General features: G+C 39.0%; 10 protein-coding genes and 1 non-coding gene across 11 annotated transcripts; 6 read left to right on the forward strand and 5 right to left on the reverse strand.

The window, feature by feature from the left end:
* Nucleotides 1-937: 937 nt before the first annotated feature.
* On the forward strand, nt 938-3,814 carry CHS2 (chitin synthase CHS2; the record flags this gene model as incomplete). Its single annotated transcript, XM_002494500.1, has 1 exon — nt 938-3,814. One exon carries the CDS (start codon nt 938-940, stop codon nt 3,812-3,814), a length of 2,877 nt encoding a protein of 958 aa, XP_002494545.1.
* A 74-nt stretch (nt 3,815-3,888) lies between these two features.
* Nucleotides 3,889-5,307, reverse strand: ZYRO0A04026g (M20 family metallo-hydrolase; the record flags this gene model as incomplete). The annotated part of the gene is made up of 1 exon (XM_002494501.1): nt 3,889-5,307. The coding sequence occupies one exon, from the start codon at nt 5,305-5,307 to the stop codon at nt 3,889-3,891; it is 1,419 nt and encodes a 472-aa protein (XP_002494546.1).
* A 781-nt stretch (nt 5,308-6,088) lies between these two features.
* On the forward strand, nt 6,089-9,616 carry CHS3 (chitin synthase CHS3; the record flags this gene model as incomplete). Its single annotated transcript, XM_002494502.1, has 1 exon — nt 6,089-9,616. One exon carries the CDS (start codon nt 6,089-6,091, stop codon nt 9,614-9,616), a length of 3,528 nt encoding a protein of 1,175 aa, XP_002494547.1.
* A 128-nt stretch (nt 9,617-9,744) lies between these two features.
* POA1 (ADP-ribose 1''-phosphate phosphatase) lies at nt 9,745-10,290 on the reverse strand (the record flags this gene model as incomplete). The annotated part of the gene is made up of 1 exon (XM_002494503.1): nt 9,745-10,290. The coding sequence occupies one exon, from the start codon at nt 10,288-10,290 to the stop codon at nt 9,745-9,747; it is 546 nt and encodes a 181-aa protein (XP_002494548.1).
* Nucleotides 10,291-10,607: 317 nt separating this feature from the next.
* On the reverse strand, nt 10,608-12,635 carry FUR4 (uracil permease; the record flags this gene model as incomplete). Its single annotated transcript, XM_002494504.1, has 1 exon — nt 10,608-12,635. One exon carries the CDS (start codon nt 12,633-12,635, stop codon nt 10,608-10,610), a length of 2,028 nt encoding a protein of 675 aa, XP_002494549.1.
* Nucleotides 12,636-13,319: 684 nt separating this feature from the next.
* Nucleotides 13,320-17,876, reverse strand: ZYRO0A04114g (pleiotropic drug resistance family ABC transporter; the record flags this gene model as incomplete). The annotated part of the gene is made up of 1 exon (XM_002494505.1): nt 13,320-17,876. One exon carries the CDS (start codon nt 17,874-17,876, stop codon nt 13,320-13,322), a length of 4,557 nt encoding a protein of 1,518 aa, XP_002494550.1.
* A 690-nt stretch (nt 17,877-18,566) lies between these two features.
* ZYRO0A04136g (uncharacterized protein) lies at nt 18,567-20,117 on the reverse strand (the record flags this gene model as incomplete). Its single annotated transcript, XM_002494506.1, has 1 exon — nt 18,567-20,117. One exon carries the CDS (start codon nt 20,115-20,117, stop codon nt 18,567-18,569), a length of 1,551 nt encoding a protein of 516 aa, XP_002494551.1.
* A 585-nt stretch (nt 20,118-20,702) lies between these two features.
* Nucleotides 20,703-22,715, forward strand: GAL10 (bifunctional UDP-glucose 4-epimerase/aldose 1-epimerase; the record flags this gene model as incomplete). Its single annotated transcript, XM_002494507.1, has 1 exon — nt 20,703-22,715. One exon carries the CDS (start codon nt 20,703-20,705, stop codon nt 22,713-22,715), a length of 2,013 nt encoding a protein of 670 aa, XP_002494552.1.
* A 325-nt stretch (nt 22,716-23,040) lies between these two features.
* Nucleotides 23,041-24,144, forward strand: GAL7 (UDP-glucose:hexose-1-phosphate uridylyltransferase; the record flags this gene model as incomplete). Its single annotated transcript, XM_002494508.1, has 1 exon — nt 23,041-24,144. One exon carries the CDS (start codon nt 23,041-23,043, stop codon nt 24,142-24,144), a length of 1,104 nt encoding a protein of 367 aa, XP_002494553.1.
* Nucleotides 24,145-25,847: 1,703 nt separating this feature from the next.
* On the forward strand, nt 25,848-25,929 carry ZYRO0A04202r. The gene has a single exon. It is a non-coding gene; the product is annotated as a tRNA-Ser (tRNA).
* A 355-nt stretch (nt 25,930-26,284) lies between these two features.
* RPT2 (proteasome regulatory particle base subunit RPT2) lies at nt 26,285-27,598 on the forward strand (the record flags this gene model as incomplete). Its single annotated transcript, XM_002494509.1, has 1 exon — nt 26,285-27,598. One exon carries the CDS (start codon nt 26,285-26,287, stop codon nt 27,596-27,598), a length of 1,314 nt encoding a protein of 437 aa, XP_002494554.1.
* Between the last annotated feature and the right edge of the window lie 337 nt (nt 27,599-27,935).

Here is a 27,935-nt window from a genome sequence, read left to right on the forward strand (position 1 = left end):
ATAAGCTCTCTGGAACTTGTCAAAGAAAGTCGAATTATAATACGCATGGGTAAGCCAATTGACATAATAAGAGTACAATTAAAATGCTATGCAACATTTTCTGATTAAAATGCACAAATTTCTGTAAATTTTGGACTACTACTTGGGGTTTTAGAAAACTATTTGGGCATTTCGGCGATTAATATATCAATGCTATAAATTAATACCATGTTTACCATCAATTTAATTATTATTAAGGGCTCAAAGCTAGCTCTCGATAGACCTAGAGCTAGAGTCTACATGCAATAGTTTAGTGACATTTAGAAGCCTAACATTTTTTTTTTTTTTATCAACTAACTAGCAATAACCATAGTACTGCTCATCATGGCTAAAAGAAAATGAACCTTGAAATATACGTAAGCTTAGGATTTAATTCTTATCTTCGCTTGAGATTTAATTCTGATTTGACAATTGCTGTAATTCTACAAGACGTCATCCCATACTTGACAAAATATAAAGAAGCATACTAACATAATTATCAACATTTTGGCAAGTTAGGACTGATCAATGAGGCTCGGAATATCAACGAAACAAGAACACACTAAAAAAATCTACGATAAACCATTAATAGCAGCGGTGCTACTATTGCCAGTTATATATGGTTCTTTTTCTTAACTATTTTGAAAAAGTTGTTGATGTTTTGAAGATTTGATCCATTGTTTACTGTTTACCCACAATGGCAATGACATTGAAGATATAATCGTAAACCTCATAGTTCTGGATTGGGTCTCAACCACATTCCTTAAGACTTTGGGATGAATGGTTCTTCTTTTGCTTAACTCCTTTGCTAGGACCTCACTTTCTTACTATCCTATATATTTGGTTGATTGGATACTGGCTATATTAACTAAGTCACCTTTACTAAAAGGTCTAATCAAACGATTCTACAGAGATTTGAATGACTCGAAACCCTTTCATGGTGGAGCCCTCTAGTGGTTCCCCCGTAAGACCATTACAACCGCAGCTTACTAGATTCCATACCAATACAAGCGATAGAACTGACTTATACAACTATCCAAGCCCTACCCGTGGTGGTAATGATTATTATGAAAGTGAAGATGATTTCGATGTATCCAAAAAATTTCAAGGATTACCACCATCTCCTTCCAGGGCAGCAGTGAGATACTCTCCAGATCGTCGCCGTAGATCCCAATTTTACCGTGATAGTACTACTAGTTCCCCATTAGTGGATCGGTTTACCGCTAATATGCAGGCATCGCCAAAGAAACCAAGCCATACGGTAGTTCCAGTATCTGAATACGATGGTACCACAGAAGATTTTACTTCAAGTTACTACAGCCATGAAAACAGACAAGCTTCACACTTAAGTGCTCCTCGTAATAATTTGTTTGGTAGCCAATTGGGTAGACAGTATTCAGCTTCCACAACCTCTACCGCTGCCATGTCAACTGCCACTGATGAGAAATTGTTCAGAAACTCTTATGAAAGCTATGACGATGATAGAAGTACTATTACTTCCTCAAACTTTGCAGAGACTCAGTTCGAACTAAATCATCCAGTGCGTAAAGATTATGTGAGAAGAGCCAACTCTGAAAGTAAGAGAAGACCTATCGTAGAAGATATGGGTAAGGCAAAAGCAATTTTAAAATTAGATAATCCAATTCCTCGTGGTTTACTAGATACTTTGCCACGCAGAGACTCACCAGAATTTACCGAAATGAGATATACTGCTTGTACTGTGGATGCAGACGAATATTGCCAAGAAGGTTACTCACTCAGATTTGCTGAAATGAATCGTGAATGTCAGATGGTCATCTGCGTTACCATGTACAACGAGGATAAATTTGCATTAGCTAGAACTATCCATTCTATTATGAGAAACGTGGCCCATCTATGTAGTCGTCAAAGATCTCAAGTTTGGGGACCTGATGGTTGGAAGAAAATATCTGTCATTTTGGTTAGTGATGGTAGAACTAAAGTTAATCAAGGTGCATTAGATTATTTAGCCGCTTTGGGTGTTTACCAAGAAGATATGGCCAAGGAATCTGTTAACGGTGATGCTGTGAAGGCTCATATCTTTGAATTGACCACACAAGTTTCTATCGATTCCAACTTGGACTATGTGTCTAAGGATATTGTTCCTGTTCAAATGGTCTTCTGCCTCAAGGAGGAAAACAAGAAAAAGATCAATTCTCATCGTTGGTTATTTAGTGCATTCTGTCCCGTATTACAACCAAGTGTGGTCACTCTGATTGATGTGGGAACCCGTTTAAATGATACCGCCATCTATCACTTATGGAAAGTGTTTGATATGGACTCCAATGTAGCCGGTGCTGCAGGACAAATTAAAACGATGAAAGGTAAATATGGGTTAAAACTTTTCAACCCACTAGTGTCTTCACAAAATTTTGAATACAAAGTTTCCAATATCCTGGATAAACCACTGGAAAGTGTATTTGGTTATATTGCCGTGTTGCCAGGTGCACTTTCATCATATAGGTACCGTGCATTAGAAAACCATGAAGATGGAACTGGTCCTTTGAATTCATATTTCTTGGGTGAAACTCAAGAAGGTAGGGATCAGGATGTTTTTACTGCAAACATGTACTTGGCTGAAGATAGAATTTTATGTTGGGAATTGGTTGCTAAGAGGAACTCTAAATGGGTTCTGAAATACGTGAAAGAAGCTCAAGGTGAAACCGATGTTCCAGAAGAAATACCCGAATTTATCTCTCAAAGAAGACGTTGGTTAAATGGTGCCATGTTTGCAGCTCTTTATTCACAATTGCATTTCCATCAAATTTGGAGAACGAAACATTCGTTCCTCCGTAAACTTTTCCTCCATATTGAATTCTTCTACCAATTTGTCCAGATGCTTTTCTCATGGTTTGCCATTGCAAATTTCGTTCTAACTTTTTACTATTTGGCTGGTTCCATGAATAATATCCTCAAGCATGGTAATGCGCTATTCATTTTTTTCAAATATCTGATTTATTGTGATTTAGCAAGTCTTTTCATCATATCCATGGGTAATCGACCACACGGTGCTAAACATCTTTTCATCCTTTCTATGATTATTTTGACGATATGTGCCCTTTATGCTTTAATTTGTGGGTTTGTCTTTGCCATTAGAACCTTGAAAGAAAAGGATAACTCAAACAATGTGTTTGTGAATGTGGTCGTTTCGCTGCTGTCCACCTACGGTCTTTATGTTATAAGTGCTTTCCTATACTTGGATCCATGGCATATCTTCACTTCTTCGTTACAATATTTTGTAACTTTACCCGCTTTCACTTGTACTTTACAAATCTTCTCATTCTGTAACACTCACGACGTGTCATGGGGTACTAAGGGCTCTAGTAGCAACAATAAACCGCTATCTAAAGCCATTGTCATGCAAGGTCCTGATGGTAAACAAATTGTGGAAACCGATTGGCCTCAGGAAGTGGATAAGAAATTTATTGAAATTAAGAGTCGTTTGAAGGAAGTCGAATTCGAAGAGCCAGTCATTGATGAGGCTCAAAAGCGTAACGATTACTACAGAGACATTAGAACAAGAATTGTCATGGCTTGGATGTTATCTAACCTAATCTTCGTCATGACAATTACTCAAATCTACAGCGCTGAACACACAAACAACGGTTACCTAGTCTTTATTTTATGGTCCGTTGCAGCACTGGCTGCCTTTAGGGCACTAGGTTCGTTTGGCTTTTTGTTCATGAAATACTTGCGTATGATCGTCAAGTACAAGCACAAAGCTCAAAGTACAGGATCTTGGAACGTTCGTAAGGCCGACGTTGACAACAAGAGTTGAAAATATCCATATCTAAATTTTTTAAAAAATACGTTTGTTTTTGTAAAATAATTCAAGGTACTTATCAATGTTAATTAGTGACCTCTTGAAAATCTATAGTTATCGTAGTTCACAATTGCTTGTAAAAGTACTTTAAACCCATTCTCGACCTCCTCCGGTGAAGAATGTTCGTAGAAATTATGAGATAGCCCGTCCTTTGAAGGAATAAATATCATTGAGGTTGGTACATGAGGTGCAGTTTGACAAGAGTCATGGCCAGCACCCGATGAGATCGGTCTCACTTCGTTTTCTTTGAACTGGGCATAGGCAGATCTGGAAACGCATTCGATACAAGTTTCGTTGAATTTAACCGCCGGTGAAAGCTGCAAAATCTCCCAATCATAAGAAAGCGGACCTGCCACATTATCATTCAAAACCCTTTCGATTTCTTTTCTTATTTCTTTGACGACATTTTGAACGACAGCGTCATCAGGATGTCTTACATCTAGTGTGAAAGAGGCTTCACCTGGCAGAATATTGACCGAATAAGGCTTAACGTCAATGACACCACATGTGAACAATGCTTGATGTGATTGAGAAATTTCTGAAGCTCTTGTAATTATCTTCGCAGACGCTAACAATGCATCCTTTCTCAAATTCCATGGTGTCGTACCTGCATGGGCACCAACACCTTTAACGGTACATTTAGACCATTGATACCCCTGAACGCTGGTAACTATACCTATTTTTTTACTTTCATTTTCTAGTATAGGACCTTGTTCAATGTGAAGTTCAAAATGCGCATCTATTGCATTTTCCTTATAAGAAGCTGGCGTACCGCCCAAGTAACCAATTTTGTTCAACGAATCAAAAACGGATTCGGGTTTATCCTCGCCAATTGACATCATCTGATAAGCCTCTTGTAGGCTTAAATCGTGAGACCAAACACTACTACCCGTACAAGACCTCGCAAATCTAGCACCTTCTTCGTTAAACCAAACAACAACACACACATCATAATGGGGAACATATCCATTTTCTTTGAAAGTTCTCAGCACTTCTAATCCTGCGAGTACTCCTAGGATACCATCGTACTTACCAGCTTCCGGTTGTGTGTCCAAATGCGAACCTGTAGCAGTTGGAGGTTTACCGGTTTGATCTTGACCCTTATAAAGAGCAAATATATTACCAATTTTGTCGACTTTAATGGTACAGCCCAATGCTTTACACTCGTTTACAAACCAATCTCTTACTTTTCCATCAACCTCAGTCCCAGCTAGCCTCCGGAGACCAAATCCATGGGGTTCTGGAGCCCATCTCAATGCTGCCCCAAATTGGTTACCAGTCTCTAAGATGGTATCATTGAGTCTACCAGAATTAATTCTAAGTGGTGCTACAGCGGGAATATTCAAAGTCGCTGTGGTTCTAGCTGCTGTTGTAGTAGTTGTCGAGCTCGTCATTGATAGCGATAGCGCCCTACAAGGGAGCAGGAACTTGGAACGCAGGGAAGCCATCGTGGAATGAAGCTCTTATAAATCCTTTGGAAAGTGTCTAACCATTGATCTCCGTTGGAGTTGGCACAAGCATGCTGAAGCTCATGGAACTTCCAGTGGTAAATTGGTAAGATAAGAAACCCGATAATATTTTATCACGGTGCTAAAGATAACGAACGAGCACCATTTTGAACGCTTTGGGCAAGTGGAAGAGAAGATGCTTGAGTAGGAAAATTCATCCAAAATTTGTAACCTATTTTACAGAATGGATGCTCGACATCAATAGAGAGACTTTTTCGTCTTCTACTACTTTCTACTTTTATGAATATTCGGAAAAGTTGACACTCTTGAAGAGCATCGAACCCACGCATTTCCGTTCTAATCATGATTACCCGATAAGGTGAGTTATACGGGAAAGGTATTTAGAACCCTAAGTTAGGGCGTAATATTCATTTCCTTTATTTTTAGATGACCCCGCTCTAAGATTCGGACATCGAGCCCTAATTTTTGTTTCGTGTCCAACCCTAATTATTTTTTTTTTTTCAATTTTTGACGTTTTGCGTATCGACACGTTCAAGAATCTATTACCAGAAATTGACACTCAATTAACGGAACCATCTTGTAACTGAAAAAATCAACGAAAACCACCAGAGATCTATTTATATTTTTAGAATAAGAACAAGAATCCGCTAGTGTGTCTTTTGATCTATTTTCTAAGGTGCTTTTAGTTCTTTTTTTTTCTCTTCTTTAGATTGCATCTCTTGAATCACTCACTACCATCTCGACCTCCGCTGCCGTCATCATGAACAACTACGGTGCTGAGGATGAGTATTATGTTAACTTCAACCAAGATCAGGAGTCGTTGTTGAGATCTAGGCTTGGTAGTCACAGATCAGGTAGCACAAAAAGAGCGGGATCATTGGTGAGACCTGAAAGAAATAGGTTTAACAATCCTGATAATCCTCATTATTACTATGTTCAAAAAGCACAAGAACAGAAAGACCATTTAGACATTCAGCCATCAACAACTGGTGTTCTACCGACACCAGGTCTGAGGAGGACAGCTGAATCTTCAGGATCTCTAAACTCTTCAGTTAATCTTCCATCGTCTAGAAGTAGACGTAATCTATCTGAAGTTCAAGAGGATTTCCCCATGCGTGATATGAGCGGTAAGGGTACCAGAGATGGTAATAGTAATAGCGGTCCGAACGACCTCCATAACGAAGATTTGATGGAATTAGAGCATGAAGATTATTTATCCGAGGAAAACCCAGTTTTAAAAGCTCCTAAGCCAGCGGCTCCGGATTTGAGAAATAAAAAATCTAAACCGCTATCACCATGGATGATCTACTGTTATGTGGTAACCTTTTGGGCTCCTGCGCCATTATTATCGCTGTTTGGTATGCCAAAGAAGGAGAGACAAATGGCATGGAGAGAAAAAATGGGACTTTTATCAGTAATTTGTTATGTGGGTGTTTTCGTTGCATATCTGACATTTGGGTTTACTAAGACTGTTTGCAGTAGTAGTAAGCTACGTCTACGTAACAATTATGTGGATCCTGGTTACATGATTATGAATGGTAAAGCATTTTCCCTGGATTCTTCATCACACCCAGCTGCCGCTGGTATAGACGCTGGTGCTAATGTTTTATACCCACCAATTAACGGTAGCGGTAAAGATGCATCGTTTCTTTTCCAAAATGTTAATGGTAATTGTCACGATTTAATCAAACCTAGGGAGAATTGTACCATCCCTCATGATGACGATAATAATTTGGCCTGGTATTTCCCCTGTGCACTTTTTTCTCAAGATGGGAGTACCAAACCTAATTTTACCAAACCAAGATATTATGACGGCTGGGCGTGTCACACTTCCAAGGCTGCAAGAGATGCCTATTATAGTCTGGAAAGTTCTGCTGATGTTTATTTCACCTGGGATGATATAAGAAATTCTTCGAGAAATTTGGTGGTTTACAATGGGCACGTTCTTGATCTAAACCTATTGGATTGGTTAGAAAGAGATCAAGTTACTTACCCGCCAATGTTTGACGATATGCGTCATTCGAATTTGCAAGGTTACGATTTGTCTATCATTCTGGCAACTAGTCATGAAAAGAAAGTAGCTCGTTGTCTGACTGAAATCATTAAAGTGGGTGAAGTAGATTCAAAGACAGTTGGGTGTCTGGCATCAGATGTGGTGCTTTATTCTTCACTGGTGTTCATTTTATCCGTTGTCATCCTGAAGTTTTTAGTCTCCTGTTATTTCAGTTGGGTTGTCGCTAGGAAGCAAGGTGCATATGCAGTGGATAACAAGACTATGAATAGGCAACTGAATAACATTGAAGATTGGTCCGAAAACTTGTACTCTCAAGGTCCTATGAAGAAAGTGGCACCTGAATTAAGACCCGGACATCGTAATAACCCCAGTAGACAATCTAAATTTGACATTTTCAAGAAGCGCGGCACCAGATCTTTTGGTGTTAATGAAATCACAAATGAAATGGATAATGATGATGATTACTTGTTTGCGGATGGTAGTTACAAAGGTATGACTACTATGACCACACAAAATGCTAACAAGTTGCAAAACGGAAATCAATCTAGTAGTGGAAGTGGTGCTTCCAAATTCCATGTACGTAACCAATCTGCCATGTTTTCATCCAATTCTATGATGCTCGGTGGACCAAGTGCTGCACCTGTGCCAGTACCTTCCTCGATCGAATCCCTAGACACTTCAATCATTCATCCTGATTGCGTACAACAACCACCTCTGAACCATATGCCCTTCGGTTATCCCTTGATCCATACAATGTGCTTTGTGACATGTTACTCTGAAGATGAACAAGGTTTGAGAACAACTTTAGATTCTCTTTCGACTACAGACTACCCCAATTCTCATAAACTGATCATGGTGGTCTGTGACGGGTTGATCAAAGGTTCTGGTAATGATCAAACTACACCTGAAATTGTTCTTGGTATGATGGATAATTTCGTGGTACCACCAGAGGATGTTCAACCTCACTCTTATGTTGCTGTTGCCTCCGGTTCTAAGCGTCACAACATGGCCAAGATCTACGCAGGTTTCTACAAATATAACGATGAGACAGTTCCACCGGAGAACCAACAACAGGTACCTATGATTACTGTGGTCAAATGTGGTACACCAGATGAACAGGGTTCTGCTAAACCTGGTAATAGAGGTAAGCGTGATTCTCAAATCATTTTGATGTCTTTCTTACAAAAGATGACCTTTGATGACAGAATGACAGAATTGGAGTTCCAATTGTTGAAGAATATATGGCAAATTACGGGTCTCATGGCTGATTATTATGAGACTGTTATCATGGTGGATGCTGATACTAAAGTCTTCCCAGATTGTTTAACGCATATGATTGCTGAGATGGTAAAGGATCCATTAGTGATGGGTCTATGTGGTGAGACAAAGATTGCCAATAAGGCCCAATCATGGGTCACCATGATCCAGGTGTTTGAATATTATATTTCACATCATCAAGCTAAGGCGTTCGAATCCGTTTTTGGATCTGTGACCTGTTTGCCAGGTTGTTTTTCCATCTATAGAATCAAATCTCCAAAGGGACCTGATGGGTATTGGGTCCCAATTTTGGCCAACCCTGATATTGTGGAACGTTATTGTGATAATGTCACAGACACTTTGCATAAGAAAAACTTGTTGTTATTAGGTGAAGATAGATTTTTGTCATCGTTGATGTTAAGAACTTTCCCCAAGAGAAAGCAAATATTTGTTCCTAAAGCTGCTTGTAAGACAGTGGCTCCTGATGAATTCAAAGTTTTGCTTTCTCAACGTCGTCGTTGGATTAACTCCACGGTGCACAATCTTTTCGAGTTGGTTTTAATCAGAGATCTTTGCGGAACCTTCTGTTTCTCAATGCAATTTGTTATTTTTATTGAATTGATTGGTACTCTAGTTTTGCCTTTAGCCATTTGTTTTACCATTTACGTGGTGATCTTTGCCTGTGTCAGTAAACCCACTCCTATCATTACATTGGTGCTGTTGGCGATTATTCTTGGTCTGCCAGCTTTAATTGTTGTTGTCACGGCAACTAGATGGTCCTACTTGGGGTGGATGTTCATCTATCTCTTAGCATTACCAATTTGGAATTTCGTTTTACCTTCTTATGCATATTGGAAATTCGATGATTTCTCCTGGGGTGATACTAGAACCATTGCAGGTGGTAATGGGAAAGGTGGTCATGATGAAAATGAAGGTGAATTTGACCATTCCAAGATTAAAATGAGAACTTGGAGAGAATTCGAAAGAGAGGAAAGAATTGCAAGAGCAGAGAAGTAATTTAACTGTTTTACTTCTAAACAGTAGGGGAAAAGATATTCGTTAAAAGCATGTATAGTTATCTATTTTCTTGAGTTATTCAATTCTCAAGATTGGAATGATATTAGAAAAAAAAGAAAGCAAAATATTTATAATGAATAAACGGTAAAATTTAGTATTTGGTTACCTGAACCGAATTCCTTCAGAACATTTTCAGTTTCTCCCCAAGGAACTCCAAATATACCACTGTTTATCTTGGGCATTTCTAATTTGTAATCCTTGAGCGGTTTATCCAATTTGTGAAGTACAGAATTAATATCTTTTTCAATTGGATCTTGAATTGCATTTCCGCCTTCATAAACCCAAGTTCTGACGTTCTTTAAACCTTGTTCGGTATAATTAAGAATCGATCTCTTGTAATCATGACTGGCGCCACCAAAGGCGGAAGTGAAGAGACAACATATGATTAGATCATCATCCTTGTAACTTGGAATGAACAGACATTTACCCAATAATTCATTACCATATTTGTCACAGGCATCTACGTAAACTTGTTCAGCCTTGGGATAACGAGCTGCTAATTGATATGCAATTCCCCCACCCCATGACCCACCACAATTACATGAATGGATCAAAATACGGGGATAACCGGTAACAGGAAGAATATTACCAACTGTATATGTAATGTTACTCATATTGTAGCTCCTTCGTGATTTACGTCTCGGATAGTAATGCAGAAGAATGCGGTTCATGCATGGAAGGATGTATATATATATATATATATATATTTGTATCTGCAGAAGGATAATGGCCCCTAAACTCGTGAAGTCAGCAGCATGAAGATCATATGAGGACCCGTTCTAAACAAAAGACCAATTAAAAAATTCAAGTATCTATATAAGAACCAAAAATAAAAGGGCTACAATGAATCCCTTATTCTATGTAACGAGTGTGAATTATATCATGACTTAATATCATTACAATGAAAATAATTATAGTGAGTGCACTATAATCAGTAGAAAATTTTTTCAGGATCGACTTCAGCTAAATCGACTTTATCATCCAATAAATCTTTCTTCATCATGGTCAATCTCCATTCGTGTTCAAAATCCTCTACATCAGCCCAATATTGGTACCAACCCTTCTCTCTAAGGAAATTTTTAACTGGAGTTCCGGGAACAGGCCAAATATAACATAGCACTCCGTAAACTAGGAATGCAATTACATAACCGACCCAGTAATTCAAATAGTAAATTCTTAATGCTCCAACACCAACAGTAACTTGAGGCGCGCCGACAGTACCAATAAAACCTGGTAAATTGGGAGCAATACTGAGGAAATAGGCTACTAGAGCTCTCCAGTTTATCCCCCATCTATTGCCATACATGTAAAAGGAACCCTTTTGATTGGAATACAAATGCATCAATTTGATATAACCCCTTCTTACTAGGAAATAATCACAACATACCACACCTGCGATAGATGATAAGAAAATTGCATATGCTGAAAGGGCCATTGTGAATTTACTTGAAGAAGCCATCATATTCCAGGGGCAAATGCACAATGCGATAGCGGCACAGAACAATGAACCACGTTTAATGTTGATGAACCTAGGTAATATTGAAGTCATATCAGTACCACATGATAAAGAATTGGCTGAAATATTAGTACCCAATTGTGCTATAATAAAGACAAAGACGATCAGGAAGACACCGGCTCTAGTACCACTTGAGTAGGAGCTGTCGAGGAATTTACCTAAAACGTCAATTGGAGACCAGTAATTGATACCATAAAGTTTGTAACCGGCAGCAGTCACCAAAATACCGATTAGACAAGTTAGAGAAAATAGGAAGGGAATAGAAACCAATTGGATTAAAGATGAAGAGTTTGGAGTTGTAGAGAATCTTGCAAAATCTGGGGCATTGACGATTAAAGTGGCAAAGTTTGCTAAACAGTTAATCAAAGATCTGATGAAGACCCATGAAAATGCAGAACCATGAGGATGGTATTCACTCAAATTACCCATTGCTAGATGACCATGCGATTTAACCACAGCCCAAATTAAAAACCCAAAGGCTGCAAATGGAACTAAAGCAGCTTTCACCGCAAACAGATATTTCAGCTTATGTGGTGGAATTAATAAAAATGGGATACTAACAACCCAGAAGATGAAAAAACTCATGAATTCAAATGTAGTTGCGTTATCAGAACCGAAATGGTTAGGAATTTTTGTGTTTAAATCATTACCAAAAATTGATCTTAACAGCAATGATACCAGTGTACCACCTAACCAAGCTTGCACTGCGTACCATACAATAGCCATTACGATACGGTTAACAATTGGCCATGCGGAAAAATAGACACCGAAACTTGCCCTCACAGATACGGGGAAACAGACATGGTATGCTGCACCGAATCTAGACGCTAAAACGACAAAGATACCTGTACATAAATAACCAATCCAAATGGAAATCCAACATTGCCACCAATTTAAACCAATTTGCATACCTGAGGACGCTACTTGCCATGTGTTAATGTTAAAACAATCCGCTAACCAGTAGTAGAAGAAATTATGCCATCCCCAAATTCTTCTCTTGCTTTCCACCGGTTTTAAATCGCTGTTGTTAAGAAATGATCTCGAAAAAGGAATTCCTATGGTTGATTTATCTACTACAAGCCAGTTGTAGTAAAATTTTTGCCATTTTCCTTGAGGTTCAATTTCAGGTTCCCAGACGTCTTCGACAACACCAGTTGTTCCTTCGTACGCTTCATCTTCCTTAACAGCAATCTTATCTTTATGATCAATGCTACTACTACCACCGTCGCCATCACCATCGACATAGTTTTTATCACTGCTCGAGTTTACATTTTCGAACTCTGCCTGTCTGCTAGACACGGGTGGGACGTGTGATTGGCGACTAAACATAATAGCTAGATCATCATGAGGTGGTGATCTTACTTGTTGTATTCCATGTTGGCGATCTTCTTCATTATAATCATTAGCTTCTTGTTTTCTCTTGCCAAAAAATTTCAGACGCATCTTCTATAAAGTAGGTTCTTTGCTATTTGTCTTATTGAATATTTCCTAGCTATAGGTAGATTGAGTCATGACTCCGATTCCATTTCGACAAATGCTCAACTACCAAGACTACTTATATTGTGTATTTTCCTTATCAGAGTTGAACCAATTCTCTACTGTCGATGCAATCTTATCAGGATAATTCGTAATGTGTAATATTTCATCTCTTTTCAGATCGGTTCACGACATCGCCTTTCTTCATAGGGCGAATTATTGTTTCTCTAATTTTCACCAGTTTGAGTCGGACATCGTCCACCATCAAACAAAATGGTAAACGAAAATTGCCAAACAGGATAATCGGTGAGATGCGGATTTCGGAAAAATGCGTTAATCCTTAATCTCGTAAGGCAAAAGGACCGACGGCGATTCGAATGGTCAATTTAACAAGAAAGCGACGGAGAAGAAAATTGCAGTGGTTCTTTTGGATGATATCAGATAGATCATAAGGAAGATATGACATAAAAAAAATCCAGGAAGGGGTATTTCAACTATTATTACTATACTAATACCTACATGCTATTCTACATAAGTTGAAGAAACAAAAAAGTCGGATGAAAAAAGAAAAAATGAAAAAAAAATTGTTTTGGAGTTTGATAAAGCGCTTTTCTTTGCTGGACTAACCTCCTCATGCATATCATACTACGATCATTTACGCTTGATGATTCTCTTGATCACTGCAAATGGGTTGAAAATACTAACACCCCTCACAGAGAAAATGTAGTAAATACCAACCATGGCGAACATGTTGAAGACGATGTATACCCAGTAGAAACCAAAGTTTCTCCAAAGATTTCCATAGTAAACGCCTCTTTGAGCCATGTAGTCATCACCAACAGATACTTGACAGTAGGCGCAATTAGAAGTTGCGTCAGGATTTGCAATGTAACCTTGAGCTTGCTTCATAAAACCGTTCATATATTCACCGCAAGTCTTACCTTGAGGTGGATCGAAATAGTTGAGTTCTTTCTTCTTGCAAACGACTGGTTTTTTGTGTAGCACAATAGCGACCAGATTTTGAATGAAATAAGTGAAGGGAGAAACCTTCCACATAAAAGTCCAAAATCCGGGCATTAAACTCACTGGTTGAGTTACACCACAGAATTGAATCATCATGGACAGAATCAAACCCATGATGACGTTTGCAGATGGTAAATTGGGGGACATGTAAAGAATCGTTAGACCCAACCCGACGTAGTATAATTGGAACATGATACAGTAGTTCAAGAAAAAGACGGCAGATCTAGATGCTTCGAACCAAACTCTCAATGGGAAATAAGAGGCACAGAAGAAAAAGGTCGAGAATAATATGTGGTATGGGATTTCAGCCATGTATTGGGTGATAAGCAAAAGTGACCAATGGAACATATTTGATTTGGATTCACGAACTTCAAACAATTCACGAGACGATATAGCTCTTGCTTGGATTTGATTCATTGAAGGTGCTGCGACAATAACGGAAATAAAGGCAGCAAACATGGTATCTTGTAACCCGACATAACTTTTACCGGGATTGAAAAAGGTCCAACCGATGAAAAGACCTGCAGTAACCTGTAACATACATTTCGAAAAAATATAAGGTACATCTCTCCAGAACATCAAATTTGTTCTTAACCAAACATATTTGAATTGGTAAAAGTAATCAGTAGCATATTTGGTGGGTGCGCTACCAATTTCTTCATTAGTACATTCTTGATTTGCCAATTTTTCAATCCATTCGGAAGCCTTCTGCTCTGTTGCACCATATTCATCAGATTTCTGCCAGATTTCGTGCCAGTCGTCTTTGACAGTAGCAGTAGCACCTGCACCAATAGCCTCCAAGATGTATTCAGCAGGATTTTCCTTTTCTTCACAATGTCTAGCACCGTTTCTTTCGAAATAGTCCAGCACAATAGAAGAGTTTTCACCGATATCACCAAAATAAACAGTTTGACCACCTTTCTTCAACAATAATAATCTGTCAAATTGTTCAAACAATGTAGCGGAAGGCTGATGGATGGTACAAAGAATACTTTGACCAGCCCTTGAAATTCTTTTCAACAGTTGAACAATGGCCCATGAAGATTGAGAATCTAAACCAGAGGTAGGTTCATCCAGGAAAAGTAAGAGATCGGGCTTAGAAACTAATTCTACACCAATGGATAATTTTTTTCTCTGTTCCACGTTTAACCCTGCACCAAGACCACCAACTAGGGCATCAGCATACTCTTCCATATCCAACAACTTCATAACGGTTTCCGCATCTGCAACTTTTTCTGCGTCAGGAATACTTTGAGGTCTTCTCAAACGAGCTGAAAAGATTAAGGATTCTCTAACTGTCATTTCAGCAATGTGAATATCTTGTTGTTGCACGTAACCGGTTCTTCTTTCAAAACTGCTATCTACTGGTTTACCGTTAATCAACATATCACCTGTCACTACACCAACATTGACACGTTTAGCCAAAGTGTTTAATAAAGTAGTTTTACCGGCACCTGATTCACCCATCAAAGCTGTCATGGTTCCCGGTGCCACATAACCAGTAACATTATCCAGAAGAGTTCTTTCACCACCTTTGTAAGGGATGACATAACAAATATTTTTCCAGATAAAAATACCTTTACTAGCAAAATCCTTAAAGGACTGTTCGATTTCTTGGTCGTTGTTAGGAGTAATATCACTACCGCTGGAGTATTTGTCTTTAACATCTTGTACATTCATTTGATCCATAGATTCCAAATCATCAGGGCGATTGTTCTTCTTAGCAGTAGCATTTCTGGTACCTTTCTTAAAGATTAAGGCATCACCACCACCTTTCACTGGACGTTTGATTTCTGTTATAATTGCTTTAAACACATTGTAACCAATTAAAAAGGCGAACATAATACCGATGTTTCTCCATAAATGCCAGTATATGTATTGGTATTGGACATTCAAGTAATCATCACCCAAAACCCAGGACCTACCCTTTTTCGATCCAATGAAGGCACAAACTCTTTCAGAGTCTGGTACGTTTTCATAGCCAGGACCCGATGGTACCAAAGAACCTTTACCACAAGCCATGTGTCTACCGTGGAATTCAGACTCAAGCATACCTTCAAATGCATATCTGATTGGTAAAACATATGAAATCCATTTGAACCATGGATGCATATTGGGTAATTGGATCATATAGGTAGAATACATCGAAATGGCAAACATGACCAAACCTGCAATGGAGTTAGCTTGAGAAATATCATCACAAGCTGATGCAATTAGATCGAATAAAGCATAGATCGCTTCAGAGCACATAGCAAGGAACCAATAAACTCTGAAGAAACTGGCAGCGGTTCTGTTCAAACCTGCTAAGAAATACAGAATAATAATGAACAATGTTAGACCAATCATTCTAAATGGTGCACCAGAAAAAGTAGAACCTAGGGCTTCAGCTGCAGGATGATACAATGAATACGTTTTATGCTTTTGTAGAATAGGCCTGTGATCAAAAGAGATGTTGGCCAAACCCATCAAAGAGTAATACAATAGGGCAAAATAAAGAACACCACCACGAGAGAAAGCACCTGCTGTTGAGGCTGGAGAATTGTAAAAAGCAGAACCTGTAATAAAAGCTTGAATTACAGCTGCGGCAATGTTAATCACAGTATAAGCCTTATTACCATAAACGTTCTGGAATCCTCTAACGGTACAAAGTCTAATTTGTTCCGGAAATGAAACGGTGTAATAAGATTTATCTCTAGCATATTTGGATTTTTCGGCTTTCATGGTTTCGGCAAAGAACTGCTTAGTGGCTTCAGGGTCAACACTAGCTTTGTATTCTTGAATAGCTTTCTTTAGGTTGGCACATTCCTCAGAATTCAACCAATAATTTTCTAAGTCTTCTGCTGTACGTGGGACTTTATTTTCGTAACCTTCACGAACAACGTGGAAACCGTTTGGATCTGTCAATGAGGTTAAAAATTCCGCAGTTGCTTGTCTTGGTGGACACAAGTAGCCCATTTTCTCAAAGTATGCCTTTGCATCTCTAGCTGAACCATAATAAATTTGTCTACCACTGTGCAAAACTGTAACTTTATCAAAAGTTTCATAGATGTTTTCACTCGCTTGATAGATGGTAACAAACGCTGTGGAATTTAACAAATTGGTCATGATACGGATTGCCATTGCATATTCTAACGCCGTTGACGCATCCAAACCTCTGGTAGCATTATCCCAGCAGTAAAAAGTACCTCTAGCCGCTAACGCTTCAGCAATGGAAACTCTTTTCCTTTCACCACCAGAAACACCACGAACAAAATCGTTACCAACCTTAGTATCGTAGGTATGGGTTAAACCAAAGATCGTTGCGTATAGGTCACGGGTTTCACGGATGTACTCACTTCTAGAGACGTTATTGACTCTGATAGCCGGTGTTTTACATGCAATGGCAAAGTCCAATGTTTGCTTAACTGTAAGATAAGGAAAATGGACATCTAACTCACCATTGTAGATAACGTCACTTCTGTAGTGCTTCATCATAGTATCTTGTGGAACACCATCGTACATAATATCACCTTCCACACCACCTGCAAATTGGTCAGTCACCCCTGCTGCTGTCTTTAAAAACGATGAGCATCCGGAACCTGGTCTACCTAGAACCAAAACCATTTCACCAGGTAGTGCAAACGCATTAACATTGCGAATAATTTTTCTCATACGTCTATGTCTTACACCTTTTAGAAATTTGAAGATGGTGTAAGGTAAAAGTGCAATATCAGCAAACGTCGAGCCTTCCAAAAATGAATTATCAAGCCCTGTTGCTGAAACATCTTCCATGGTAATACCAGTTTTCCTGAAGTCGATACCTTGTGAACTAGCATTCTTAACAAAGTGCCTTAGAATTTTTTCAGCATCGAATCCATCTTCATCATCTACAGATGATAAATCAAACTTTCCATCTGCCGATTTCCGTTTTGAAAGTGTTCTTGCTAATGATTCAACTTTAGAAGCAAGTTCTGGTGTAAATGTAGAACCTTGACCATTACTTTTGTATTTCGCTAACATTTCATGTAATTCTACATCATCGTTAGCACCTCTCTCTATATCTCCCCGACTGAAACCAGATGTATTTGCACCGGTGTTACCTTCTGTATGACCGACACCAACCAAGCTACCGCCATCGTAGGATATGGGCGAATTTGAATCAATAGGTGATGAGGAACCTGTCTCGAGAACGTTTCCTTTTTTCATCACGTCTTAGTATCACAGCGTATCTTCAAATTGATGAAAGATGTGAGTGACAGACGGTCAAGTGCTGAAATGATAACGATAAACGGTTCATCGGGCATACCGTGGTCTGTCAACATGTGTATAAATACGCTTAGTTTTCTATGCAATGGCAAATAGATTTCGTAATGCTCGCTTGGGTAAAAAGAAAGCAGAGGACATATGTCCGTCCATTAGTAAGTCATATTTCCGCTTAGTATCCGCGGATATTAACGGAGAATCATTTCGGAGAAATCCCAGCGGAGGAAAGAAAAAGACGAAGTGAGCACTGTTGATGTCACATACTCGTTGTGTTCGTATGTAACCGATGGATATTAGCGCGGGCATCCTTCGTTAACGAATTTTTTGCACGGCGCTATCATCGGATATTGTTGTCATTGTTACCAATCTTGAGGCACATCATGCACTAATGGAATATTTTTGGTTGGTATTTGTTTTTCACTCGGCACCCTGATTAATAAGGGCGGCTACTGCATTATCACTATCACATAAGAATTATTAGTTTTCTTGAGGGAGAAGAATCCCCCTTGTTTTCATTTGACACCCTTACTAAGAGATGACTAAAAGGTGCAGCTACTACATTGCATTGTAGCATAGATATTATTAATTTTATAGAAAATAAGAGTAAAGAAAGGGCGCGGGGAAGATAAAGCGTTACATTTGGAGGTGTTCATACAAGGCGCTGCCAGCCACTGGTTTCGAAACGATAATAGCAGCCTCCAATTCTGAAGGAGGCATATGAGGAAACCTTTCGTTGTAATATTGCTTAATAAGTGCCCTCTTTATATCTGTTACAGATTGTTCGTCTGGGCAAAGACTTATTGTGCATCCACCCCAACCGGCACCTGTAAGTCTTGAACCCAAGGAACCGTTATTGAGAGCGATGCGACAGATTTGTTCGGTCCCTTCACATGAGCATCCGTAGTTATCACGGCATGAAGCCTGAGATGCATTCATAAGTGTGCCAAAATCTCGTAAAAACTGTTGTGTATCGGTACTTGTACCGTGTACGCTTGTCATTAGACGTAAACATTGCAAAACACGTAGAGCTTCTAAGTACACGTGCTTTGCCCTGAGATAAAGTTGTAGAAGGTGAAACCTAACGGGAAAAGAGGTCAGATACTCTCTTGTAAACTCTTCTGGTGTCATGTCAAGTGCCGCTGATGCTTCTGACATGGTATATCCCTTGCTCTTTGGTCCTAGAGTCTCTTCGACTAATCTCAATGCGTACTGCAGCTTTTGAATTTCTTTGTCGATCTTATCAGATTCATTGATTTCTACAGCCGTGCTCTCCGTGCCTTCACGGCGCTCGCACAGAGTGTAAATCACTTGACGCAAGTTTCCCGGGGTTTTTTCCCCTGGTAAAGAAACTCCGTGTGTATGTGCTAAGACGCTAGCAGCAATAGTACATTCAACAACACGTAAATTGTAGTTGGTAGGTGCCGTTTCGAATTTATTCGAAACTACTAAGGTATTTGCAATGATAAACCTAACGGATGCAGGTAATGGGAAAGGTGTTGCCTTTAATACAGGTTTAAATTCGACGTATAGGGCGTGATCCTTTTCTCCACAGACACTTGCACATTGATCCATACCACCATTGTTGACACCCAAGTAGTGTTCTGCATCAGCGGTAATTCGCGTGAGATCTTGCTTAGAAATTTCACACTGCGAACCCTTGACGGCCCTTATCGTAGCCAACGCGGTTGCGCAGATAAAAGCGGCAGATGATGAAAGGCCACCACCAGTAGGCACACTTCCCTGACAGAAAACTTGCATCCCAACATCTCTCATCGGCTGGCCAGTTTCCTGGCAGAAATTTTGTGCAACTAACAAACCGCATTTAAAATAGTTTGACCAATCTGAAAGTGCAGGGTCTATACCTATTGACTCTTCTAGTGGTATATCGAAACAGCGTGGTGCAAATTTAGGATCTGCGTTCGCCAATGTTATCGAAGTCGATCCGCGTACTACACGAACTGCTAAAAGCATCTCAACATCAATAGCCATTGGTAGAACGGAAAAATTACAGTAATCGATGTGTTCACCAATAATGTTGACTCTGCCAGGTGAACGTGAAACGAAATCAGCATCTTCGCCAAAAGTCTCAAAGAAACGACGAGTTATTTCATTGCATCTGTCTAAGGAATATGTGGGCACACTCATTGCCAATGGTATACTGGTTAAATTGTTACAGAGATACATTATAATATAACAAAAGAAAAAACAAAAAAATAGACCAAAATAAAACAACAGCAGCAGGTAGCAGAAATATTACGAATTAACTTTCGTCTTTATATGCCTTTTTTTCCTCCTTCTTTAGGAGCAAATTTAACTTACGCAATGACCTTATGATAACGATACCGTACTGTCCTAGAACTAGAACTAGAACCGGAACCGATGATGATCAATATCGCTGTTTGGTAATACCACGTCTCGCAGTTTGTATTCCTCCGTTCTTCTCCTTTTAGTTCTTGCCCGGTTTCGAACGTCAACCCGATGTTTGACGAATTGTGTCAAGGAAGAATGATCTCAATCAGCTTGAATGCAGGCATAATAATGACTATGGTGGTAAGGCGCATGAAGAAAAATGCGGGGGTAGATGGAGAAAAAAGGTTCTTTTCGGGCGAGTGTGTTCCGGACGGACAAGTGTATTCCGAGCCGCCATTGTGATTTTTATGAGGACAGAAAAGAATAAGGAAACTGAGAATATAAATAAGTACGAAATGCAATTGGATAAAGTGAGAAAGTAATGGCGGTGGATTTTTTACTGGAGTTCAAGGGCGTGAAATGGTTTCTAAGGTTTTGGTAACAGGCGGTGCTGGTTACATTGGTTCTCATGCTGTCGTTGAACTATTAGCCAATGGGTATGAATGTGTTGTAGTGGATAACCTTTCCAATTCCTCTTACGAAAGTTTGGCAAGAGTTCAAGTACTAGCTAAGAAGTATGTTCCCTTCTATAAGGTAGATTTGATAGATTTAGAGGCCTTGACCAAGGTTTTCGAGGAACACAGTGATATCGAAAGCGTTATTCATTTTGCAGGTTTGAAAGCTGTTGGAGAGAGTTCACAGATTCCTTTACAGTACTATCAAAACAATGTAAGTGGAACTCTAGTGCTTTTACAGTTGATGCAAAAGTACCGGGTTAAAGAATTTGTTTTTTCCTCGTCGGCAACAGTGTATGGTGATTATACTAGGTATCCGGGTATAATACAAGTTCCAGAGACTTGTCCCTTACAGCCTACGAATCCTTATGGTCATACGAAATTTACTATTGAAAATATCTTGAGAGATGTTTCCGCATCTGGTGGTTGGAAATTTGCTATTTTACGTTATTTCAATCCAATCGGTGCACATCCTTCAGGTCTCATTGGTGAAGATCCATTGGGTATTCCAAACAATTTGCTACCTTATATGGCGCAGGTTGCAGTTGGTAGAAGAGAAAAATTGTCAGTTTTTGGTAATGATTACGATACGAGAGATGGCACTCCAATAAGAGATTATATTCATGTAGTTGATTTGGCAAAAGGACATGTTGCCGCTTTAAAATACTTGCAGGATCAAGAAAATGATATTTGCGAAGAATGGAACCTTGGATCTGGGAAGGGATCCAGTGTTCTTGAAATGTACGACGCTTTCACTAGGTCATGTGGGATAAAGATTTCTAAGGAGATCGTTGGTAGAAGAAATGGTGATGTACCTCTTTTAGTGGCTAAACCCACAAAGGCAGAATTAGAGCTTAACTGGAAAACGGAACTAGGTGTTAAAGAATCCTGTGAAGATCTGTGGAGATGGGTTACCAAGAATCCCTTTGGTTATTCACAACATGGTGTTATTGGTACAACGGTACATAAGGGCGACTACGATAATCGTCTTGTTACTTTGGGACATGGATCTAGATTTCAACTGATAATTTCAAACAGAGGAGCCTCCATAATTGATTTACTGGTAGATGGCCAAAGTATAGTTCTGGGTCCAGGTGACCCAGGTGATTATTCAGGCGCCACAATCGGTCGTTATGCCAACCGGATCGTGGGCGGCAAATACGACTTGGATGGTAAAGTTCACCAATTGACTACTAATGATAATGGTAATACAAATCATAGTAGTGTGGGTTGTTACAGCGAAAAACATTTTCTGGGACCACTGGTGAAAACCCCTTCAAAGGGAGTTTTTATTGCAGAGTATGTTTTATTGGATGAACAACCAAGGGATTTTCAGAGTGATTTACAAGTAAGCGTCATCTATACATTAGATGTTCAAGCAAAGGCACTAGATATTCAATATCAAGCGGTTTTAACGAAAGGTGAATCTACGCCGATCAATTTGACAAACCATACTTATTTCAATTTGAACAAAGTTAATGCAGATACGGTTCAAGGTACGGAAATTCGTTTGGCAACGAACAAAGCAGTTGGACTCGATGGTACATTACACCAGGTAGATGTATCTACATTTAACGACAAGGAAGAAGAAGTTACCATTCTCGATTCAGTAGAGCCTCGCATCGATCATTGTTTTGTCGTAGCTGAATCTACATCTTTAGACTCTACCAAGGGTAAATTACGTCCTGTGCTTCGGGCCTCGCATCCAGAATCTCATATCTCCTTAGAAGTCTTGACGACTGAACCCAGTTTCCAATTGTACACAGGTGATGGGCTCACTGGATTTACACCAAGATCGGGTTTCGCAGTGGAACCAGCGCGTTACGTCAACGCGATTAATGACGAGAGATGGAAGAAGACTGTAACATTGTCACAGGGAGATGCTTACAGATCGAGGATAGTCTATAGGTTTACATAGTAGTGTTTTTTGTTTATCGAAAAAAAGAAAGTGTTACATTATTTTTTATGACGTATTGTGAAAGAAAGTCCCTCTTCATGTATCAGCCGTGCCTCATGAGGCTGGTAAGTGTGGGGGAACACGAGAGGACCATCACGCTCCTTTCGGCCTACGGTGCTCCGTCGTCCGGGCGGCACGGGTCATTGTGATCCGCAACTTAGAACAGTTATTACGGAACAAGCCAAATTACGGGCACTACATATAAAGTATTCCTAAAATGCAATTATGATAATTAGAACTACTCAATTGTTTGACGTTTTTCTTCGCGAATCGAAGCATTCCAACGATGACCGCTGCTTTTATTCTTGAAGATCATTCTCACAGGAGATACAATCCTTTGAAAGGTACCTGGGTCCTGGTATCACCTCATAGAGCAAAGAGACCTTGGCTAGGACAAAAAGAAGTTGCTTCTAAACCGGATAATCCACCTTATGACCCTGAATGTTATCTATGTCCTGGTAATTCTAGGGCTACTGGCGCCACCAATCCCCAGTACGATTCGACATTTATCTTTGTCAATGATTTTTCTGCAGTTAAATTAGATCAACCTCATGATATTGGGGAGAGAGCAGGTGAAGAAAGTTTGAAGCAAAGACTTTTCAAGACTGAATCCGTAAGAGGCGTTTGCTTCGTAATTTGCTTCAGCCCTCAACATAATTTGACAATTCCACAGATGCCATTGAATGAAGTGGTTAAAATTGTAGAAGCATGGAACGAATTATACCAAACTGTTTCATTTGAAGCGGCTCAACAAGGAAAACCCTTTAAATATTTACAGATATTTGAAAATAAGGGAACAGCTATGGGCTGTTCCAATTTGCATCCTCATGGACAAGCATGGTGTTTAGAATCAGTGCCTACCGAAGTATTAGAAGAATTAAAATCCATAAAGAATTACAGAGAGGAGAATCACTCGCACCTTTTGGGGGATTGTGTAGAATTGGAATTGGAAGAGAAGGCGAGAATAGTACTAGAAAACGATTCATTCATCGTAATTGTCCCATACTGGGCTGTGTGGCCATTTGAAACTATGGTTGTGTCTAAGAGTAAGGTGGCTTCCATAGATAAATTTAATGAAATGCAAAGAAGGGACCTTTCATCTATTTTACTTGAGTTAACAAAGAAATACGATAACCTTTTTCAAACAAGCTTTCCATACTCAATGGGGATTCATCAAGCACCTTTAAACGCTCAGGGTGATGATCTGGAAAATAGTTGGTTTCATATGCATTTCTATCCGCCTTTGTTAAGGTCTGCCACGGTGAGGAAATTTTTAGTTGGGTTTGAATTATTGGGAGAACCTCAAAGAGATTTAACTGCTGAACAAGCGGCTCAAAGATTAAGGGATGTGGATGGTACAGTACATTATTTAGAAAGAAACGATGTTTAAATTATTCTAGAAGTATCGATCTACGAAAAGTGAACTTTTGCATAATATGAGAGGCTTAGTATCCAAAATTTGTGTTTTGAATTATACATCAGCAAGTTACGGGGAGAGTATATCAAAGAAATTTTTGCGTATAAATAATATAAATTTAGAAAACCATTAATTGAATGGGTACAAATTTAAAGTTAGTGGCAACCGCAGCTCTTTTCATTGGTACAGGCACAATCTATACCACAGCTCTGACATTGGGGTTTACTAGAGCACGAACATTTTTCAGAGCTGGCGCACTTATTACAGCAACTGCTACTGCCCTGACATGAATTCTTGCACGAGACACAGGCTTGGTTCATAATTTCTCTTAACATTTTCTATTTGATTTGTTGTTTGGTTCTGGTTACTTATTAGTCAATTGAGTCCCCAGATCCTTTGCTTTCTATCAATTGATCTCTTTTATATGCCTTGAGATTTAAACGCTGACATATGTAACTTTTCTTTTTCTTTAGAAGTGCGAATATTTAGCTGACAGCGCATCATATCGTACGAGCTGTGTTTCCAGTTAATTCCAGTCCTCTCATTATTCAATTAGAATAAACTATAGGATGGTTGGTTGTAGTATTGCTTACTTAACTAAATGGCCTATAAATCAGCGATTGTTTCTCAGCCAAGGCGCAAGACAGACATTTAGCACTATTCGTAATAGTGTGACCAAATTTCACGTGACATATTTTTTAAATAAGTTATACGCTACTTCTTTAATAGAACCATTTCTCATGTACGTATGGTTTGTTTCGCATCCGTTTCTCACTTGACGAAAACTTTATGGTTTATTTTCCTTATAACACACCGGAGTCAAAAGAAAGATAAAAACAAAAAATAGATAAAAAATCAGCCGTTCATTAAGCGGCTGACGTTGAGATAGATTTTCTTTAAATATACGCTAGTTTGTCATTACTCCAAGGCCACTTAAAGTAACGGTAGCCATGAATTAGAGGGATATTCTTGTTTGTTATGTCAGAATTATTCTGGTGAAGATATATGTGTGAATTGTAAGCTATTTTTTGATATTGTAAATGTTATCGTTTGAGAACCCCTTCAAATTAAATTATAAGTTCGTTTAGTTGCTAACTCAGTTTAACGTTCTTTTAATAACTGTGTGGAGAGTATTTTTCAGTAGAGAATTGAGTTATCAACTACTCCACATTTTCTATGAGATATCACTGATCCCTGGAAGAATACTCTGACGTTTAACAATACATGGTGCTTTTTTTGAGCATATATTCTTGAAACGGGACATAAGATATGGATAGTGGATAGGCTAAGAGCACTTCAAAAATTATGGAGTGTTACATAACAGCATCCTATATACCGTTAAGAAGCAAAACAATTGCTTGGTTTACGACTAGATACTTAACCAAAGAGTTTCTATTTAGAGTCATCCATCTTATCTCTTTAATATTTCTAATTTTTAATCTGGGAATAGAATTCCTTTGAATGGGTTTCAAATTGGTCCGGTAACAGTTCTAGTACCTAGTCTTATCTGCAGTGGTCGTTAATGGCTGTAATGTAGAGTAAACTAATCGGTAAAGCTCCGGTTATTAAATATACATATCTCATTGACGAAGTCGAAGCTGTCATATCATGTGGTAATCTGTATTTGTTTGGAGGTACTTCTAGAACCTTAAATCTTCTGGAAATATAATTACTTTGACAATTTGGCCGAGTGGTTAAGGCGAAAGATTAGAAATCTTTTGGGCTCTGCCCGCGCAGGTTCGAATCCTGCAGTTGTCGTTTTTTTTTTTCTTGAATTTGTTGTACAACTCGATAGATGTGATTCCATAATAGAATATTTGCAAGCTTGTCCCGATGTCATGGCAAATTTTCAAAAACTTTATTTCAGTGAGAGCGGGTAGAAAGAGCTTAGTTCTCAAAAGTTCTTTCTTTCTGGTTAATCTTGCTGTCCTCCATTCGAACCCCCTGGGATGCTTTTTTTTCTTTTCATTTCGATTATCGTCACAATGTACGTAGTTCAACTCTTGAGGTGGCAAAAGAATAAAGGTCGACCTTAACTAAGGACTAGTACTAGTACTTTTCACCAATACTACACTCCAACGGTAAAATTGTAGAATAAATCCAGAGTATCAATATGGGACAAGGTCTTTCATCTGGTCAAGATAAAAAGAAGAAGAGAAGCAACAAGGAGAAGCCAAAGTATGAGCCCCCAGTACAACCCAGATTTGGTAGAAAGAAGAGAAGAGGTGGTCCTGCCACTGCAGAAAAACTACCAAACATATATCCAAGTACTCGTTGTAAATTAAAACTTCTGAGAATGGAGAGAATCAAGGATCACCTTCTTTTAGAGGAAGAATTCGTAACGAATTCTGAAATATTAAAACCTTTTGAAAAGAAGCAAGAAGAGGAGAAGAAGCAATTGGAGGAAATTAGAGGTAACCCATTGAGTGTGGGGACTTTAGAGGAAATTATCGATGATGATCATGCAATCGTTACTAGTCCTACCATGCCAGATTACTACGTCTCCATCTTATCCTTCGCTGATAAGGAGTTATTAGAGCCGGGATGCTCTGTGCTTCTCCATCATAAAACGATGTCTATTGTAGGTGTATTGCAAGATGATGCAGATCCAATGATCGCTGCTATGAAGATTGATAAGTCTCCTACTGAAAACTATAGTGATATCGGTGGATTAGAGTCACAGATTCAAGAAATTAAGGAAGCAGTTGAATTACCATTGACTCATCCAGAATTATACGAAGAAATGGGTATCAGACCACCAAAGGGTGTTATTCTATATGGTGCACCAGGTACTGGTAAAACTCTACTGGCAAAGGCAGTGGCCAATCAAACTTCCGCAACTTTCCTAAGGATTGTCGGTTCAGAATTAATTCAAAAATATTTGGGTGATGGTCCTAGGCTTTGTAGGCAAATTTTCAAGGTTGCTGCTGAGCACTCTCCTAGTATTGTTTTCATCGATGAAATTGACGCTATCGGTACAAAGAGATACGAATCTAACAGTGGTGGTGAAAGAGAAGTTCAGAGAACCATGTTGGAATTATTGAACCAATTAGACGGTTTCGATGATAGAGGTGACATTAAAGTGGTCATGGCAACAAACAGAATTGAAACTCTAGATCCTGCATTAATTAGACCAGGTAGAATCGATAGAAAGATTCTATTCGAAAATCCAGACATGAACACAAAGAAGAGGATTTTAGGTATACATACCGCCAAGATGAACCTAAGCGAGGACGTACGTCTAGATGAATTAGTAACTTCTAAGGATGACTTGTCAGGTGCAGATATCCAGGCAATGTGTACAGAAGCAGGTCTACTGGCCCTCAGAGAACGTAGAATGCAAGTTACAGCTGAAGATTTCAAACAGGCTAAAGAACGTGTTATGAAGAACAAAGTTGAGGAGAACCTGGAAGGTCTGTATCTATGAGTTGATATCTAAATGTGTGTATACGTATTATCAGTATCATTACTATAACTACTTCTCCCCGATTAGCTGTTGATGCCTTGTGTGCATATAATGTATGCACATTATAGTGCTTCTAAATCTGTCTTTTGTATCACGTGATTTATCAAAGCCGTTCGTTTTGATCTGAAGGAAAAAATGGGCTAAAAAAAACCATGGGCCTAAGAGCAGCAAGGTTCTAGGTGTTCCTAACAAAAGTTTAGCAGGTTAAAAGAAAAGGAACTACTTGTTTGTTTGGTGTTGTGGATTGAATTAAATTGAACAGTCATTGTGCTCAGCTCTGATATCGGATTTATATCCC

This window comes from Zygosaccharomyces rouxii (genome assembly GCF_000026365.1).
Source record: "Zygosaccharomyces rouxii strain CBS732 chromosome A complete sequence".
In the NCBI taxonomy this organism is placed as follows: domain Eukaryota; kingdom Fungi; phylum Ascomycota; class Saccharomycetes; order Saccharomycetales; family Saccharomycetaceae; genus Zygosaccharomyces; species Zygosaccharomyces rouxii.